General features: G+C 39.2%; 1 protein-coding gene across 3 annotated transcripts in view; it reads right to left on the reverse strand.

The window, feature by feature from the left end:
- Positions 1–19,658, reverse strand: part of septin8a (septin 8a) — a 68,471-nt gene that overhangs the window by 8,757 nt on the left and 40,056 nt on the right. For 2 of the 3 annotated variants that reach the window (XM_061898620.1, XM_061898619.1), the window contains exons 7-9: positions 6,855–7,023; positions 6,648–6,780; positions 5,336–5,505 (exon numbers count right to left, since the gene is read on the reverse strand). In XM_061898620.1, the coding sequence (XP_061754604.1) occupies positions 5,336–5,505; positions 6,648–6,780; positions 6,855–7,023 (472 nt within the window). Of the gene's footprint in view, positions 1–1,316; positions 1,914–5,335; positions 5,506–6,647; positions 6,781–6,854; positions 7,024–19,658 lie in introns of those variants that run through there. The other variant, XM_061898621.1, reaches the window with a different exon arrangement.

Consider the following 19,658-nt stretch of genomic DNA (forward strand, 5'->3'; position numbering starts at 1 on the left):
ATAGGTGAGGATGGGAATGACCGGTAAATTGAGAGCTTTGCCTTCCGGTTCAGCTCCTTCTTCACAACGGATTGGTACAACGTCCGCATTACTTAATACGCCGCACCGATCCGCCTGTCAATCTCACGATCCACTCTTCCCCCACTCGTGAACAAGACTCCTAGGTACTTGAACTCCTCCACTTGGGGCAGGGTCTCCTCCCCAACCCGGAGATGGCACTCCACCCTTTTCCGGGAGAGAACCATGGACTCGGACTTTGAGGTGCTGATTCTCATTCCGGTCGCTTCACACGCGGCTGCGAACCGATCCAGTGAGCGCTGAAGATCCCGGTCAGATGAAGCCATCCGGACCACATCATCTGCAAATAGCAGAGACCTAATCCCGCGGCCACCAAACCGGAACCCCTCAACGCCTTGACTGCGCCTAGAAATTCTGTTCATAAAAGTTATAAACAGAATCAGTGACAAAGGACAGCCTTGGCAGAGTCCAAACCTCACTGGAAACGTGTCCAACTTACTGCCGGCAATGCGGACCAAGCTCTGACACTCATCGTACAGGGAGCGGACCGCCACAATAAGACAGTCCGATACCTCATACTCTGAGCACTCCCCACAGATAAAATATATTAAAATAATTGAGTTATTTTATTTAACTGTAGCGAAAAAAATTCACATAAAAATATACTCAAGTTGAGCTGATTCTAATATTTTGCATAGCCTTTTTAGCAATAAAGGTACAAAACGTGAACGATTCTTTGAATGAAGCAGAGTAACTCAGGTATGTTGTCGTTGGTCTTTTAGTTTTATTTTATACAAAATTACATTTTCTTTCATTCTAATTATTTGGAGCTATTTTTGTATTTATTCCCTTGGAGTGTAATTACCATTTTAATAGTATGTTTCTCTGCAGAAAACAATTGTTGGTAACACAAAAGCGCATTGCAAAGACCTTTAAACACGTGCATAACAAATGTACTTAGATGTACCTAATGAAATGACCCATGACTGTACATGTTTATCCTTTGGGAAGTGTATAAAAACATGGCGGGTGGGTACTTGTATTAGGAGGTGCAGCTGTAGGTGGTGTTAAGAGACACATACTGTACACAAAAGACAGCGCTGGCGACACACTCATTTTTTCCGTCACACAAAACAGCACAGCGTCTTCGCTTGTTTCGGCAGAGACACACAACATTGTGGGACGGATGTGTGCAGTTGTTTTTTTTCCTCGGTTTATTTCCAACAAGAGTAAACACAGCTGCTCTCGTTCTTTTGCAAGCTGAGGCTTTTAGGTTTTTTCCTGTGTGTGTGTGTGTGTGTGCGTGTGTGTGCGTGTGTGTGTGTGTGTGTGTGTGTGTGTGTGTGTGTGTGTGTGTGTGTGTGTGTGTGTGTGTGTGTGTGTGTGTGTGTGTGTGTACTGGCTTTCTCTATCGTTTACAATTTAAGTTTACATGACATAACTATAGACTTCTTCCATTAAAACACTATTGCATAGTAAGCTGGTGTAGGCCCTAACAATATTCACAAACATTGAATTATAAGGACAATAACAATAAGCACAGCCTTAATTGTTACACTGCAGTACCAAACAGCCTTAAGGTGACTGTTCATTAGTGGCTTTAAATCGCAGGTGTGTTGATGGAAAACTCACACACTAGAAAAATAAACATATACAAGTCTCCGAAACAATAATAACAATTAAAAAAAGAAAATGAATGATCCTGAATGAATAAACGATGGCCATTGTTGTCAAAGTGAACGTTTTCTCTCACCCATGTGTGGCTTCATCATCGGTCCATGTGCACAATGTCAAGATGGAATGTCAAAAACACAAAAAACATGTGTTGTTGTTGTTGTGTGATGGAGGATAATCCGTGGTCATGCATGGGAGGGAAAACAGCGGCCATAAATTAACTGGAAAAAAAACAAGACAATGAAATAATGTAAATAATAACACATTTAATTAGACAGAAAAAATAAAAATCAGAGAAGTGGGGGGGAAAGGAAATGAAAATGGGAGTTAGTGTTGTTGCCTATGATCAGCCACTAGAGGGAGCCACATGCTAAATCATTATCAGGCACTACTTGCTATTCATTAGCACAGATTAGACAAATCTCATCTAAAGATAAACTAAAGCGTCCATTGCTTACATAAGCTACAAGCGGGTCAACAGCACCTCTAGTTTCCCCCTCAACATTATACACCTGATGGACAAAACATTAGGTACGCCTGCTCAGAATCCATAAAGGAAGTATATTTAAAAGAACCATAATAGTGCTCACTTTTGAATGACACTGTAAAAGGAATAGTTGGTTAGAACGCTACAAAACATTCATGAAAATCACCCAGGTTTACACTAGTATATATTTATTTATTTTGCCGCTAAACAGAAAGAAAGAAAAATTAAAGGCTAATCAAAGATCTTCTATATGACAGAAGCACCCGGCTGTTTTTAGGAACTTACCTCAAAAACACTAGTCAGAGATTCTCAGGAGTGTCCTGCTTTTTTAAAGGACTTACTTACAGACCTAATGTCAGTCCAAGATCCTGGAAGTGACAGGAATCCCACGTTTTTATTTAAGGATCATCTGAAAAATTACTAGTCAAAGATCCTATATAGTGTAAGACAGTGGCGCAGTGCTGTTTGTTAAGGACCTACTGCAAACACACAATTTTAATATCTTCCATATGACAGGGGCACTTGTGATTTTAAAGGTATACTCTTAAAATGCTGGCCAAAGATCCTTAAATGACAGGAATCCCCTGCTGTTTTTTAAGGATCTAGTCGAAGATCCTTCATAGTAGAAGATCCTTAGGAGTGCATTACTGTTTATAGGATACCTACTAAAAAAAAACGTCAGATTCCTCTAATTGACATCAATCTCTGCCGTTTTAAAGAATTGACTCCAAAAATATTATTGAAAAAATCCTACATATTGTATGACAAAGGTTTTTAATGATGTACTGTCAAAATGCTGGCCAAAGATCCTCTATATGACAGCAATCACTGCTGTTTTTAAGAATCTACTACAAAAATCTTATTTAAAAAAAAAAAATCAGAGTATGTGTATATATGTATGCTGTGTTGTTTTTAAGGATCTACTACAAAATGTTATTAAAAATCCTACATTCAGTACAAGATGCTTTATTAATCATTGCACTTAAAAACTACAAGATGTGTTTACAGTCAAGCCGTCCAATACACTGTACGATAGGAGTGCCTTGCTGTTTTTAAAAATCTACTCTCAAAATGTTGGTCAAAGATCCTCCATATGACAGCAATTCCTGCTTTTTTAAGGTTGTACTGCAAAATGTCAAGTAAAAGACCCTACATACAGAGTGATTTGCTGTTTTTAGGGATCTACTATAAAAATGGTATTCAAAAATCTTATATACTGTATGACAGGAGTACGCTGCAGTTTTTAAGGATCTACCCTGAAAATGCTGGTCAAAAATCCCCTACATTTTTGCAGTAAATCCTAAAAAAAAACAAGCAACAATCAAAACTACTACGTGAGAGGAGCTTTCTGCTGTTTTTAAAAAGAAAAAAAAACATGACAGTAGGCTAAATGCCTATTTAATATTTGAGTGTCAATATAAATCAATCCTCAACAAAGTTTTTTGGAAATTGTTAAGTATTTTATTGGTAATGTCAATATTTACTTTTTTATAGTGTTAAAGTTAGCAAAGATCCTAAAATATATAATCAAATATAGTGCTGTTTATGATCCTAAAAATGACAGAGTAGTGATATAAAAATGAGGTGTCAAACAAAAGTAAACACCATAATGTATATTTACTTGTCTGGTAATAATGTTGATAAATGACTTAATCATTTCTAGCTTTAAGGTGCTGTACAGCAAAGGGATGATGTATGTTTCGATGAGGAGGATAACTTAGTTAAACTGAAACTACTAATAGATTTGTATGTCAAACAAGAAAATCCAGTCCTGTGGTTCTACATGGACATATCTTAACGGCAACGATACGCATCAACAGAGAACTTTGTTTTCTCCACAGAGCAAAGCTTCGGTGCTGCGTGTCTCTCAATTATTAGAGCGAGGAAGGAAAGGGGAAGAGGATAGGAAATGTCAAGCAGGGTCCGTTTGGCCTTCTATGGAAACTTCAGTGTGAGAAATGGCACACTGCAAACTACCACTGAATGCTGAGAGATGGAGGCGACTATGATGCTTCACCATGCATCACAGCATATCATACCAATCCCCACATGCATTTAAAGAAGGCCCTCTAGTGGCCGTGAATAGTAAGGGGACGCTATCAGAGATTTTGCAAGTGCATTTAGGCAATGTCATGACCTCATTGCAAAGTCCTCTGTTTTTAATGTATATATTAATATATTCACAATGTGCTGTGCAAAACCACCATTTTCTGACCATATATATATTTTTTTTTAAATAAAAATGCAATCAGGAAACAGAAGAAATTAGAGGAATGATAAAAAAGCCAAGGTTGGATTATGTTATTATTATTATTATTGAAACTCTAATGTTATGGAATTATTTTTAGTTTTGCATTTTTTTAACATAAACGAAAACAATAATAACAATAACAATGATAATAATAACAATAATAATAATAATAATGATAATAATAATAATAATACATAGTAATACAACTGCCTTAAATAAATAAGACCAGAAGTCAGAAAATAATTATTTTTTATATTTATTTACTTCAAAATATTAATTCATTATTTTTTGTATTTTTAAAACATAGTAATTGATCACGGTTAATAAAAACATTTTGGTTTAAAAAAAGAATACCAATACAAAGTTGCCAAGAATCTAAACTATTTACAAAAATATATTATCATAAAAAATATGAACAACAATTACTAATTGCCTTAATTAAAACAAAAAGTCAAATAAAACAATACATTTATAATAAATTAAATACTATTGATTTTGCATTATGTTGGTAACAGTAAATTAAAAACACATTAAAAATCAAATTTGAGTCAAACATAAAATAACCTAAATCATTAAAAAAATTATAAGAAATAACCAATAACTAAAAAACAATAATACACATTTTAATAAAGTAATATTATTTTATTATTTTGTGTTATAAAATTATTATATTACATTTATGTACAATAATATTGCTCATGCATTATTTTTGTTTTGTTTTGGATTGATTACGATTTTTACACACTCTCACATATTTCAAATGAGAAAAATCTATAATTTTTAATATCCATCCCTCAGCATTTCCTTTATTGTGACGTCGTGAGGTGCCAACCTAGTTTGAAGCGTTCTGAAGCAAGAAGACAAGAGGGGATGAGACGATAAGGGACATGTTAAAAGTTGCTTACTTTTTCTTGTCCTTGTCTTTCTTGAGCGGCTGAGATAAGGAAAGCGTCTCGGCAGCCACCTTCTTCCTGTTGAAGGTGTTCATCTCATCCTCCAGGTCGCGTCGCTTCTCCTCCACTTTCCTCTTTTCGTCCTGGTGCATACGCTTCAGCTGCTCGAACTTGTCATGCAACTGCCCAAAGATAAGTGATGAGTGTGGCGATGACGACCGTTCACGTTAAAACTAATGATATTCATAATATATTATAGTTTTACACATTTTTATGACGTGTACACAGTACTAGTCAAGGTTTTAAATAACATGAGAAAGTATGTTTGACTGGTACTGTTTGTATTGTGATGCCTATGTACACAAAAGTATTAGGACACTACTACACAAAGTGAAAAAGAAAGAAAACATGCAGCTTTACCAACATATTGGTGTATTTCTGTGGTAATTTAATCCATATTCAAGAGTATTTGAAGCTCTAGCAAGTCTAATAAATAATTAGCAAGGTTGACATCAGGGTTTTTCTTTCACGCCAATATCACACAACGTCTTTCTTTTAGGGTCAAAAAATGTCTTCCCAAAACTATTCCCAGTGTAGAAACGTCCAAAAGGTCTCAATAAGATGAAGAATGAACAATCAGGACAAAGTAACCCCTGATCAATTAAAACAACATGGTGTGTCTCATTTTGTTCACATTTTCTGTAACTTACTATGAAAAAAGTAACTTACAAAAATCGACATAAAACTCACTGAATTTAATAAAGTTAAAGTTAAAGTACCAATGACTGTCACACACATAATAGATGTGGCGAAATTATTCTCTGCATTTGACCCATCACCCTTGATCACCCCCTGGGAGGTGAGGGGAGCAGTTGGCAGCAGCGGTGCCGTGCCCGGGAATCATTTTTGGTGATTTAACCCCCAATTCCAACCCTTAATGCTGAGTGCCAAGCAGGGAGGTAAAGGGTCCCATTGTTATAGTCTTTGGTATGACTCGGCCGGGGTTTGAACTCACAACCTACCGATCTCAGGGCAGACACTCTAACCACTAGGCCACTGAGTAGGTAAGCAGGTAATAAAGAGTACAACAGACACAAATTAATGAAACTAAAAGCCCACAATTAATCAAAGAGCTTACATTATTTAATCAAAACCCCAAAATGCACCAAGAGCTATAAAACTGAGACGGGCGGATAACTTAATAAGTCACTTAACGAGGGACAAGTGGTACGTAAAAGAACGGATGGATGGATAGATTAACATATTTAAGGCAATACATTATATGATTTTGTAAGTTTTGTGCAACTTGACAGTGGGCACTAACCTCTCTCTCCTTTTCTTTCAGCTCTGCTTCCGTCTCCTTGACTTTATTGACAAACATCTGTCGCATTTCTTCCTCTTTACGCTGCAAGTCTCCCAAAAACTCTTTCCTCTTGGCCTCGTAAGTCTCCTGGAGACTGCAAAGGAGATCAATGAAATGGATGATAGTGTGCCACCGTTTCGCAACCTTTCTTCCTCCTCTCCTTGGTACCTAAAGGGTTGACTGTCTGGGTCCGTGTCTTTGAAGCCCATTTCCTCCAGTTTACAGCGCCGGTACAGCTCATAGTGGCGGGCGTGGGTCTGCTCCCTTAGATCCTCCATGTTGACTCGGATCAGCATCTCTCGGAGTTTAACAAAGTCGCAGTGGCTCTCGTTCTCCACTTGAAAGGAAAAACAGCACACAGTTTATTATTTTTCCATCATTTGTTTTCTTTACAACCTACACTTTATTGGTTTGTTAGTAAGCAGGATAAGTAATGAATGGATTTTCATGAAACTGCCAAATGTGCATATTAGCAATTATTCCAAAACCACCTGAAATACTAAGCTGTTTGCTCTTGCAGCTATGTCTTATAAACAATGTGATTAGTTATTATTGAATACCGCCAACGAGTATACTAATAGAAATTGCCAAAACGACTTAAAAATGAGCGAGAGTCAAAACATGCACAGGTGTGCAACAATGACATTGTGCAGTGAATGTGATCGCTCATCCTGATGATTGATAATCGCCACCTCACATTACAGAAATCTACATAAAATAAGCCACAAAGCCAAAGACCACAGTTTGCTTGTTGATACACAAGCAAATGCATCAAAACCAGGAATCAAAAGCATAACAGACACGGACTCGTGGCACATGACGACAGGGGGAGTCAGAGACAAAGTGACGTGTCAAGCTGACGACTCACAAAAAAAAAACATACTTGAAAATGGCAGATTAGAGGTTTCCTTTAGTGATGAAGATCACTTCCAGTAACACCACAACAATGCTTGTCCTTTGCCATACTTGGACAAATGTATGCGTTTAGAGAAAACAATGCCCAAAACTTAAGTTTTTAGTTTTTTACTCTGCAAACCAAAATCATAACTGCTCTTTTCATTTAAGACGTGGAACACAAATTTAGGAACACACATTGAAGTGACTTAAGTTCATGAAAAATTTTACTGCACCTAACCATTATCAACTGTTCCCAAACAACACACAAGTCATTGCTTTTTGTTGTTGTCAAGATATAGATAAATAAAATGAATGCAATTATAGGGGGTGGCCAAAGAAAGGCTAAATAAATACATACAGTTGTAGGTTGCCCCAGCTAAATGACAGATAGTTAATAGTAACGGACCCCTATTGAGTCCATTTGTACACTCTGTTACATTAACATTGATATTATACATGTGGGCCCATAGATATAAATGCCGTTTAATGTAGCTTTGGCATAGTAAGCTACTTTTGCTGTGTAGCTTGTATTGTAGCTTGATACAATTCTCCGGGGATAGCTTCCCCTATAGCTTAGCTACATATAATCGAGAGTAACTTGTAGCTTAGCTTATTACAGTTTGCAAATAGCTTTCCCATCACTGGATTTGTTGTAAAATATTTAAAATGGATAATTCCCTCCTACAAATTGTTAATACTACCTGTCACTTTGCATAATATAAATCACCAAAACAACTCAAAATGATCCCCAAGGTCAAAGTTGTATAATATCCTTAATGGGTCATTCCCTCATACTAGTGATTTTCGATACATTCCACCTTGGGAAAACAATATCAGCAAAATCCAACCAAACCTAATCCACAAAGTCAAAGCAGAGCACAGACACAAGAATGCTAAGTAGACATGTCTTATTACTAACTGGTAGGAGGAACACATCGCATTGATTATGATAACCACCAGTTTGTAGAATGGAAATAGACAGAACAACTCAAAAGAATCCAAAAAATTGCAATTATGCAGTGTTACCTATATAGCAATGTGAAAACACATTTATTGGCCCCGAATCCTTTCGTGATAATGTGTAAACCAGCATTTTCCCGCTTCTTCTGAATGCCGTTCAACAAATGTGAAATGCTTTTTCCTGCCAAGTCAAGCAATTTCCAACACATTCCAACACAGCCCATCTGCCACCCAAGTGCTGTCCCCTCCTCCGTGTCTCACAGAAAAAACAACACACATTGCCTAAAAGGAATGTGGTATCTTCACAAAATCACTAAAACAAATCCTGTAATATCCTGCCAATGACCCGCTCTCACATTTGTGTGAAGGTGAGAGAAAGAGCAGGATGTTCTTCCTGCCTGACAGAATGAAAGCAGGGTGGAAATGATTCCTGGGCGTCATTTTTTTTCCATTGAGGATGAGGATGGAATCATCTGATGATGTAGCCAATGTTCAAAAACGTCCCGCATCCTCCCTATGACAAAAATAAGCGGCAATGATCTCAGGTGGCCTACATTGTGCTGGTCCACCAACAAGCAATTTTAGTCAGGAAGCCTTGTCATTTCTATAATAACTGGAAAAGAACCACTGGTCCGGAAGATATGAAAAGAAAACATTTTGGAGAAGGTTAATACAAGCACCCTGTTGGCAGTAAAAGTCAGGAAGATGCTATCAAGAGCAGCATGATGGCATGGGTCTTTTACACATAACAGCAGGAAACGCACGATGCTTAAATTTATCTGCTCTACAGCACTCAGGGTGGACACAGAGACAGCACTGGGAAAATACAAACATATAGTGTATATGTGCATGTTATTTCTAAGTATTGGGCAAATAACCAAATCTGGTGACATTAACTAAGTCAAATTGGACGCAGACACCTTGAAATATGGCAAACACTCAGAGGAAAGAAATAATGATACAGGAGATAATCGATTCTTAAAATTGATTGTTGCTTGAAATGTTGGTTAAATGCATTTTGAAGCACTTGAGGGGGAATGGAGTACAGTACTTTACAACAACCACTCGAAGCTTTGTTGGTTTAAACAGTTTGCTGTCGAAAGAAGTAAAACAGAAATGGGGGAAAAACTCCTCTTTGCAGTATTATAATGATCAAAACGAAACTGGCATGCAAAACAGGAACTTGGCATAATTGGTTAAAATAAAATAACTAAATAAATTAAATAAAATGTATGGTGTTTTAATAACAATAAAAACAACCAATTGTTAATTTTGTAAAATTATTAAAGAAGCGGGTTATTTAAAATAACTAAATAAATTAAATAAAATGTATGGTGTTTTAATAACAATAAAAACAACCAATTGTTAATGTTGTAAAATTCTTAAAGAAGCGGGTTAAGTCAAAAGATCATCCTTAATAGCGATAAAAAAAATGTCTCAGGAAGAATTTCCCATTATTATTTTTTTTTAAACTTGCACATTTTTTAATTCCCCCTTGCCCAAAATTTGTTTGGGATGTTCGGATGATGAAAAAATATATATTTTCCAATATATGTTTTTAATTTCTCAATTTAGGGCTACGGCTAGCGATTATTTTTGTAATTGCGCAATTTATTGATTAGTTTATGCAATTAATTGAGTAATTGGATATAACACATTTTATAGCCTCAATGCAGATTTAATGGTGTCATGTGTAGTAATGTGGCACTCTTGGTCAAAATGCTGTAGTCCCCTTCCACTCTCCATGACTGCGATTGCCAAATACGGAGCCGAATCTGAATCCTACTCCAAGGAACTTCAAATGGCAATCGACGAGTCCTACGCTGTAGGTTTCTCTTGTTTATGCTTCTTGCTAGATGGTTTACTAAGTAATTATGCTACAATTTACTGATGGCGATTAGCCAATTGTATTTGTAAAGTTACGCAGCAATACTTTCGTCAGGAGTCGAGACAGATTGTTGGGATTACCCTGCTGAAATGTCTAGTTTGACCGCATGTACTTTTTACCATATTTTGGTCATTTTAAGCTTTAGGCAGCCCATAAATTTTATAGACGCATCACAACTTTCGCTATTTACTTCACCAAAATACAAATATTACTAATCATGGCAGACTTTGTGAGCACCAACGACTAGTACTTTGGGACAAATAAATGATTGAGAACCTTATATTTTTAAGCCTGACTATAAGGAGGATGAACCTACTCAGTGGCCTAGTGGTTAGAGTGTCCGCCCTGAGATCGGTAAGTTGTGAGTTCAAACCCCGGCCGAGTCATACCAAAGACTATAAAAATGGGACCCATTACCTCCCTGCTTGGCATTTAGCATCAAGGGTTGGAATTGGGGTTAAATCACCAAAAATTATTCCCGGGCGCGGCACCACTGCTGCCCACTGGGGGTGAACAAGGGGATGGGTCAAATGCACAGGACAAATTTCACCACACCTAGTGTGTGTGTGAAACAATCTTTGATACTTTAAAAAAAACAAACTCCAGATTTTAGAAGCTGAATAAAAGGCAGATCCATCTCTAATGAAACGCTAAGCATCATATAGCAGTATTGCTAAATGCTAAACAAGATATACAGACTACAAAGTACGAACATTTTAAAACAATGTCGGCTCTCAGTGGGATGCTGACTGATGGCCCATTCATATCTTCCCGTTTAGATGAAGGATTAATTATTATTTTAACGCAGGTTAAAAAATACATTAAACAAAAAAAGGTACCCAAAAACGAGTGTTTTTTCGTGTCTTTCTCACCATCTCCGGGCTTAAGTTGACTAAATTCTCGGTTTATGGCAACAACGTTGTATTGTACAAGTGAAAGGCATGTTTTATAATTCAGAAATAACTTTTACCAAATCCAAGACAATACAGAAGCTTACCAGCTTGAGACGCATAACAGATTTAGCCCTTTAACTAGTCCTACACCCCAGTCCACCGAGCACCACACTTTAGTCATAGGGGACACCATCACCCAAAACATAAAGCTTAGCAAACCAGCCACAATTAAGTGTATTACCGCCGGGGCCAGAGCACCTGACATTGAAGCTAATCTTAGGGAGCTAACTCGCAACAGGCCTAGTAATCACGTACAACAGGCTAATCGCACCACCAGTTATGCGAACATAGTTATACACATTGGCTCCAATGACACTAGGATGAGACAGTCAGAGATTACAAAGAGAAACATAGTCAGGACTTGTGATCTCGCGAGAAAGATGTGACAATGCGTCCCAGCTACAACTGGGTTATAGTAACACAGATACGATTGTATATACGGCGGATACTGCAAATATCCAAAATAGTTTCTCTCGTTTTGATGAAATAACATTAGAAGGATTGTTACAACGTGTAAATGGAATAAAACAAACAACATGTTTACTCGACCCACTTCCTGGGAAACTTATTAAGGAGCTTTTTGTATTATTAGGTCCATCAGTGCTAAATATTATAAACTTATCACTTTCCTCGGGCACTGTTCCCCTTGCATTCAAAAAAGCGGTTATTCATCCTCTCCTTAAAAGACCTAACCTCGATCCTGACCTCATGGTAAACTACCGACCGGTGTCTCACCTTCCCTTTATTTCGAAAATCCTCGAAAAAATTGTTGCAGAGCAGCTAAATGAACACTTAGCGTTTAACAATCTATGTGAAACCTTTCAATCCGGTTTCAGGGCAAATCACTCGACTGAGACAGCCCTCGCAAAATTGACTAATGATCTATTGCTAACGATGGACTCTGATGCGTCATCTATGTTGCTGCTCCTCGATCTTAGCGCTGCTTTCGATACCGTCGATCATAATATTTTATTAGAGCGTATCAAAACACGAATTGGTATGTCAGACTCAGCCCTCTCATGGTTTAACTCTTATCTTACTGATAGGATGCAGTGCGTCTCCCATAACAGTGTGACCTCGGACTATGTTAAGGTAACGTGTGGAGTTCCCCAGGGTTCGGTCCTTGGCCCTGTACTCTTCAGCATCTACATGCTGCCGCTGGGTGACGTCATACGCAAATACGGTATTAGCTTTCACTGTTATGCTGATGACACCCAACTCTACATGCCCCTAAAGCTGACCAACACGCCGGACTGTAGTCAGTTGGAAGCGTGTCTTAATGAAATTAAACAATGGATGTCCGCTAACTTTTTGCAACTTAATGCCAAAAAAACGGAAATGCTGATTATCGGTCCTGCTAGACACCGACCTCTATTTAATAATACAACTTTAACATTTGACAACCAAATAATAAAACAGGGTGACTCTGTAAAAAATCTGGGTATTATCTTCGACCCAACTCTCTCCTTTGAGTCACACATTAAAAGCGTTACTAAAACGGCCTTCTTTCATCGCCGTAATATCGCTAAAATTCCTTCCATTTTGTCCACTAAAGACGCCGAGATCATTATCCATGCGTTTGTTACGTCTCGTCTCGATTACTGTAACGTATTATTTTCGGGTCTCCCCATGTCTAGCATTAAAAGATTACAGTTGGTACAAAATGCGGCTGCTAGACTTTTGACAAGAACAAGAAAGTTTGATCATATTACGCCTGTACTGGCTCACCTGCACTGGCTTCCTGTGCACTTAAGATGTGACTTTAAGGTTTTACTACTTACGTATAAAATACTACACGGTCTAGCTCCAGCCTATCTTGCCGATTGTATTGTACCGTATGTCCCGGCAAGAAATCTGCGTTCAAAAGACTCCGGCTTATTAGTGATTCCTAGAGCCCAAAAAAAGTCTGCGGGCTATAGAGCGTTTTCCGTTCGGGCTCCAGTACTCTGGAATGCCCTCCCGGTAACAGTTCGAGATGCTACCTCAGTAGAAGCATTTAAGTCTCACCTTAAAACTCATCTGTATACTCTAGCCTTTAAATAGACCTCCTTTTTAGACCAGTTGATCTGCCGCTTCTTTTCTTTCTCCTATGTCCCCCCCTCCCTTGTGGAGGGGGTCCGGTCCGATGACCATGGATGAAGTACTGGCTGTCCAGAGTCGAGACCCAGGATGGACCGCTCGTCGGGACCCAGGATGGACCGCTCGCCTGTATCGGTTGGGGACATCTCTACGCTGCTGATCCGCTTGAGATGGTTTCCTGTGGACGGGACTCTCGCTGCTGTCTTGGATCCGCTTGAACTGAACTCTCGCGGCTGTGTTGGAGCCACTATGGATTGAACTTTCACAGTATCATGTTAGACCCGCTCGACATCCATTGCTTTCGGTCCCTAGAGAGGGGGGGTTGCCCACATCTGAGGTCCTTTCCAAGGTTTCTCATAGTCAGCATTGTCACTGGCGTCCCACTGGATGTGAATTCTCTCTGCCCACTGGGTGTGAGTTTTCCTTGCCCTTTTGTGGGTTCTTCCGAGGATGTTGTAGTCGTAATGATTTGTGCAGTCCTTTGAGACATTTGTGATTTGGGGCTATATAAATAAACATTGATTGATTGATTGATGTCCAGGCATCGAGTCATTTTCTCTGGCCCCCTGCCTGCGAGAGGCAATAATGAGAGATACAGCAGATTAGTCTCGCTTAGTAAGTGGCTGGCTAGCTTCTGTAGACAACAGGGACTAACGTATATTGATAATTGGCCCTCTTTCTGGGCAAACCTGGCTTGCTGGTGAGAGACGGCCTTCACCCTAACCGGGAAGGCGCTATCATCTTGTCTAGGAACATAGATTTCGGTTTGAGTTACACTTGACTAACTGCACTAGAGCAAGCCCGGTCACAGGCAATTACAGAGCCTGCTAGTCCGGTTGAGGGGTCAGTTAAGTTAGAACTAGTCAGCGCCAGGCTGGATAATCCCTGCACACAGCAACTTTCTTAGAATAATACACAACTCACATAACGTTTTTTTCTGCTATGACTGTGTCAGAGTGGCAAATTATGATACGTTCAGTTTATCGCAGCACCAAGCAAACAATCTGAAAATTCCCGTCATATCAATTCATAGATACGGTCGTAATTATTTTAAGTGCACGACGCATAATAAACGCAACATTATTAATATTGCTACTACAGATAATATGATCAGAAACTCCTTAAAACAGCCCACTACCAATAATGTGGGCTTTTTAAACATAAGATCATTGTCTCCCAAAACATTATTAGTTAATGAGGTCATTAGAGACAACAATCTTAACGTCATCGGTCTCAGCGAAACCTGGGTTAAACCAGACAATTTTTTGGCGCTAAATGAGGCATCTCCTCCTAATTATATGAATGCGCATATTGCCCATCCCCTTTAAAAGGGGTGGGAGGGTTACACTAACATACAATGAAAACTTTAACCTTGGTCCTAACCAAAATAATAAATATGAATCGTTTGAGGTGCTTACTATGAGGTCTGTCACACCGCTGCCTCTATACCTGGCTGTTATCTACTGCCCCCCAGGGCCCTGTTCGGACTTTATCAGTGAATTCTCAGAGTTCATTGCTGATCTAGTGACGCACGCCGATAATATAATTATTATGAAGGACTTTAATATCCATATGAATACCCCGTCGGACCCACCGTGCGTGGCGCTCCAGACTATAATTGATAGCTGTGGTCTTACACAAACAATAAATGAAACCATGCATCGCAACGGTAATACAATAGACCTTGTGCTTGTCAGGGGTATCACCGTTTCCAAAGTTATGATACTCCCGTTGGCTAAACTAATGTCTGATCATTACCTTATAAAATTCGAAGTTCAGACTCATGTACGGCAAGCTAATAATAACAACTGCTACAGCAGCCGCAACATTAATGCTGCCACAATGACGACTCTTGCTGGCCTACTGCCCTCGGTAATGGCACCATTCCGAAATGATGTGGGCTCTATTGATAACCTCACTAACTACTTTAACGACACCCTGCGCGAAACCATTGATAGTATAGCACTGCTGAAGTTAAAAAAGGCTCCAAAAAGGCGTACCCCATGGTTTACAGAAGAAACTAGAGCTCATAAATTATCATGTAGAAAGATGGAATGCAAATGGCGCGCGACTAAACTTGAGGTTTTCCATCAAGCATGGAGTGATTGTTTAATAACTTATAAATGCATGCTTACCTTAGCTAAAGCTACATATTACTCAAATCTCATCCGCCTTAATAAAAACGATCCTACATTTTTTTTTAATACAGTAGCATCACTAACCCAACAAGGGACTCCTTCCAGGAGCTCCACCCACTCGGCAGATGACTTTATGAATTTCTTTAATAAGAAAATTGAACTTATTAGAAAGGAGATTAAAGACAATGCGTCCCAGCTACAACTGGGTTAAATTAACACAGATACGACTGTATATACAGCGGATACTGCCCTCCAAAATAGTTTCTGTCTTTTTGATTAAATAACATTAGAAAAATTGTTACAAGGTGTAAGTAAAATAAAACAAACAACATGTTGACCTGACCCATTTCCTGGGAAACTTATCAAGGAGCTCTTTGTATTATTAGGTCCATCAGTGCTAAATATTATAAACGTATGTCTTTCTTCTGGCACTGTTCCCCAAGCATTCAAAAAAGCGGTTATTCATCCTCTCCTTAAAAGAACTAACCTCGATCCTGACCTCACGGTAAACTACCGACCGGTGTCTCACCTTCCCTTTATTTCGAAAATATTCGAAAAAATTGTTGCAGAGCAGCTAAATGGACACTTAGCGTCTAACAATCTATGTGAAACCTTTCAATCCGGTTTCAGGGCAAATCACTCTACGGAGACAGCCCTCGCAAAAATGACTAATGATCTATTGCTAACGATGGATTCTGATGCGTCATCTGTGTTGCTGCTCCTCGATCTTAGCGCTACTTTCGATACTGTCGATCATAATATTTTATTAGAGCGTATCAAAACACGAGTTGGTATGTCAGACTTAGCCCTGTCTTGGTTTAACTCTTATCTTACTGACAGGATGCAGTGTGTCTCCCATGACAATGTGACCTCGGACTATGTTAAGGTAACGTGTGGAGTTCCCCAGGGTTCGGTCCTTGGCCCTGCACTCTTCAGCATCTACATACTGCCGCTAGGTGACATCATACGCAAATACGGTGTTAGCTTTCACTGTTATGCCAACTCTACATGCCCCTCTACATGCCCCTAAAGCTGACCAACACGCCGGATTGTAGTCAGCTGGAGGCTTGTCTTAATACAATTAAACAATGGATGTCCGCTAACTTTTTGCAACTCAATGCCAAGAAAACGGAAATGCTGATTATCGGTCCTGCTAGACACCGACCTCTATTTAATAATACAACTTTAACATTTGACAACCAAACAATTAAACAAGGCGACTAGGTAAAGGATCTGGGTATTATCTCCGACCTAACTCTCTCCTTTGAGTCACACATTAAAAGCGTTACTAAAATGGCCTTCTTTCATCTCCGTAATATTGCTAAAATTTGCTACATTTTGACCACTAGCAGCGCTGAGATAATTATACATGCGTTTGTTGCGTCTTGTCTCGATTACTGTAACGTATTATTTCCAGGCCTCCCTATGTCTAGCATTAAAAGATTACAGTTGGTACAAAATGCGGTTGCTAGACTTTGACAAGAACAAGAAAGTTTGATCATATTACGCCTATACTGGCTCACCTGCACTGGCTTCCTGTGCACTTAAGATGTGATTTTAAGGTTTTACTACTTACGTATAAAATACTACAAGGTCTGGTGCCAGCCTATCTTGCCGATTGTATTGTACCATATGTCCCGGCAAGAAATCTGCGTTCAAAGGACTTTGGCTTATTAGAGATTCCCAGAGCCCAAAAAATGTCTGCGGGCTATAGAGCGTTTTTCATTCGGGCTCCAGTACTCTGGAATGCCCTCCCGGTAACAGTTCGAGATGCTACCTCAGTAGAAGCATATAAGTGTCATCTTAAAACTCATTTGTATACTCTAGCCTTTAAAATAAACCCCCATTTTAGACCAGTTGATCTGCCGTTTCTTTTCTTTTCTTTTTCTCCTCTGCCCCCCTCTCCCTTGTGGAGGGTTTGGGTGGGGGGGGGACAGGTCCGGTGGCCATGGATGAAGTACTGTCTGTCCAGAGTCGGGAACCAGGATGGACCGCTAGTCCAGAGTTGGGACCCAGAATGAACCGCTCGCCTGTGTATCGGTTGGGGACATCTCTGCGCTGCTGATCCGCTTCCGCTTGGGATGGTTTCCTGCTAGCTCCACTATGGACGGGACTCTTGCTACTATATTGGATCCACTTTGGACTGGACTATCACCGTTATGTTAGATCCACTATGGATTAGACTTTTACAATATAATTTTAGACCCGCTTAACATCCATAAAAAAAATATATATTTCCTGCCAACTCAGTGAGTTTGGGACCATTTTTGGAAACATTCTAATAACAATAAAAAGTTGTTTTTAACACAACTGAATTTACTCCAAGTATCCAAGATGGCATGAGTATGTTGCATGAGCACACCATGCGTGATGAGGACAAACAACTTAGAAGTGACGATGATGTTCTGCAAGTGCTTGGCTTGGGCTGCTGAGCTCGGGCGGTGCATTTGCCATGTAACATTCTATTTGTGCTGACCACGGCCTTGCTTGCATGCACGCAAACAGCAGACACAAGTCCACAAACAAGGGGAGAAAGAAATTTGCCTTGGAGTTTGACAGAAACAAACACTTATATACAGTATGTATATATACTCTAGTTGTCAACTGAGAAAGCAAATGGTGGTTAAGAGCTAAATAGCTTCCATGTTTGCATACGAACACAAGCTCAAACACTGGCCGACAAATAGCTGAAAAAACATCTGGAGTTCAGAGATAACAGCGGCAACACTCTTAAAGGAAAACACACAGGCAAAGCTCAGCGGTCTTTTTCCTCCCTCATGTAGACAATCTTTCTCTGTCCTTCCTCCGCTCAAGGCACATTTCTCATGGCTCTTTGGAGAGGTTAGCATAGCACATCTATATGACATTTGCCTTCCACAAATTGTTTCCACTCGCACAGAGCCTCCTTTCAGCTAGAGAGTGTGCGTGCACTGTGCAGTGTGTGGCATGAAGGCTGAGCCATCAGTTCGCTAGATACCATGCGTCATCTTCGCATACAAAAGAGCCAAAAACCACTAATGATGGTGAATTATTATGTCATATGGTGGACAAAAGCTTTGTGGTGACAAAAGAAAAGTAAGAAAAAAAAATGGCACCCCACATAGGTGTGCGCCTTTATTTAAAAACGGTCGTTTTCAAGGTTCTTGGATGAGGGACAATTGTGAGGACATAGCAGTAAAGTGGACGGATAGGTGGTGTGCACCGATACTATCAAATGTAAGCCATATTTACAAGAAAAACTGGATTAAAAATGCAGAAACTGAAAAAAAGAACAAAAGAAAGAGCACACAGATTTTCCTCAAGCTGCAGTGTCACTCTGCATGAAGTCAAAGTCACAGCTGCAGGCGCTCTGCAAAAAAATACATATCCTTCAAATGACAGTGTGCTCTGCTAATAATATCTATAAAGAGAGGGACAGAAAGGCTTTGGACCAGAGGCACTTGAGTTCTAATTGGAAATACAATCTCAGTACTTAACAATAGCAATTTTTTAAATTTCTTACACTTCTGAGTATCATTTGCAAGTGTTATATAGCAGACTTTTCATGCACTCAGAAATCAAAGCCATTAGATGGCAGTAGCATATAGGCTACAGTGTGTTGCCCAGGCAGGAAGTAGTCTTTGCCATTAAACTGAATCTCGTCTTTTGTTGCGCCCTTAAAAGTGTTCATATTGTATGTATTTATTACAGCACAGAAGTTTGATTGTAACGTGCATCTTCGTTGCAGTTTTTTTTACCAAATTTTGCTGTGTTTAAATCGCTATGCAACATCGCTAATGCTAATTAGTAGCATGTATAAAACAAATCCAATGTAAATTAGCATGGAGCTAACGTATTTTGAAAAGTGGAACTTTACTGTATGTTCATGTTTTCTATCAGGCATACTTCCTTTGTTGGCATTAAAAATTGTAACATTACCTAGAGGGAGTCCGACTTAGTCCGCTTTGTGTGCTCTTGAGTGCTTGTTTACTCCCACGATAAAAATCATGGATTGCGTCACTGGCTGGCTTTGTCTACAAGGGGACGTGACATCACATCCAATTAAGGTTGATTTTAA

Source organism: Nerophis ophidion, linkage group LG04, assembly GCF_033978795.1.
Source record: "Nerophis ophidion isolate RoL-2023_Sa linkage group LG04, RoL_Noph_v1.0, whole genome shotgun sequence".
NCBI lineage: Eukaryota > Metazoa > Chordata > Actinopteri > Syngnathiformes > Syngnathidae > Nerophis > Nerophis ophidion.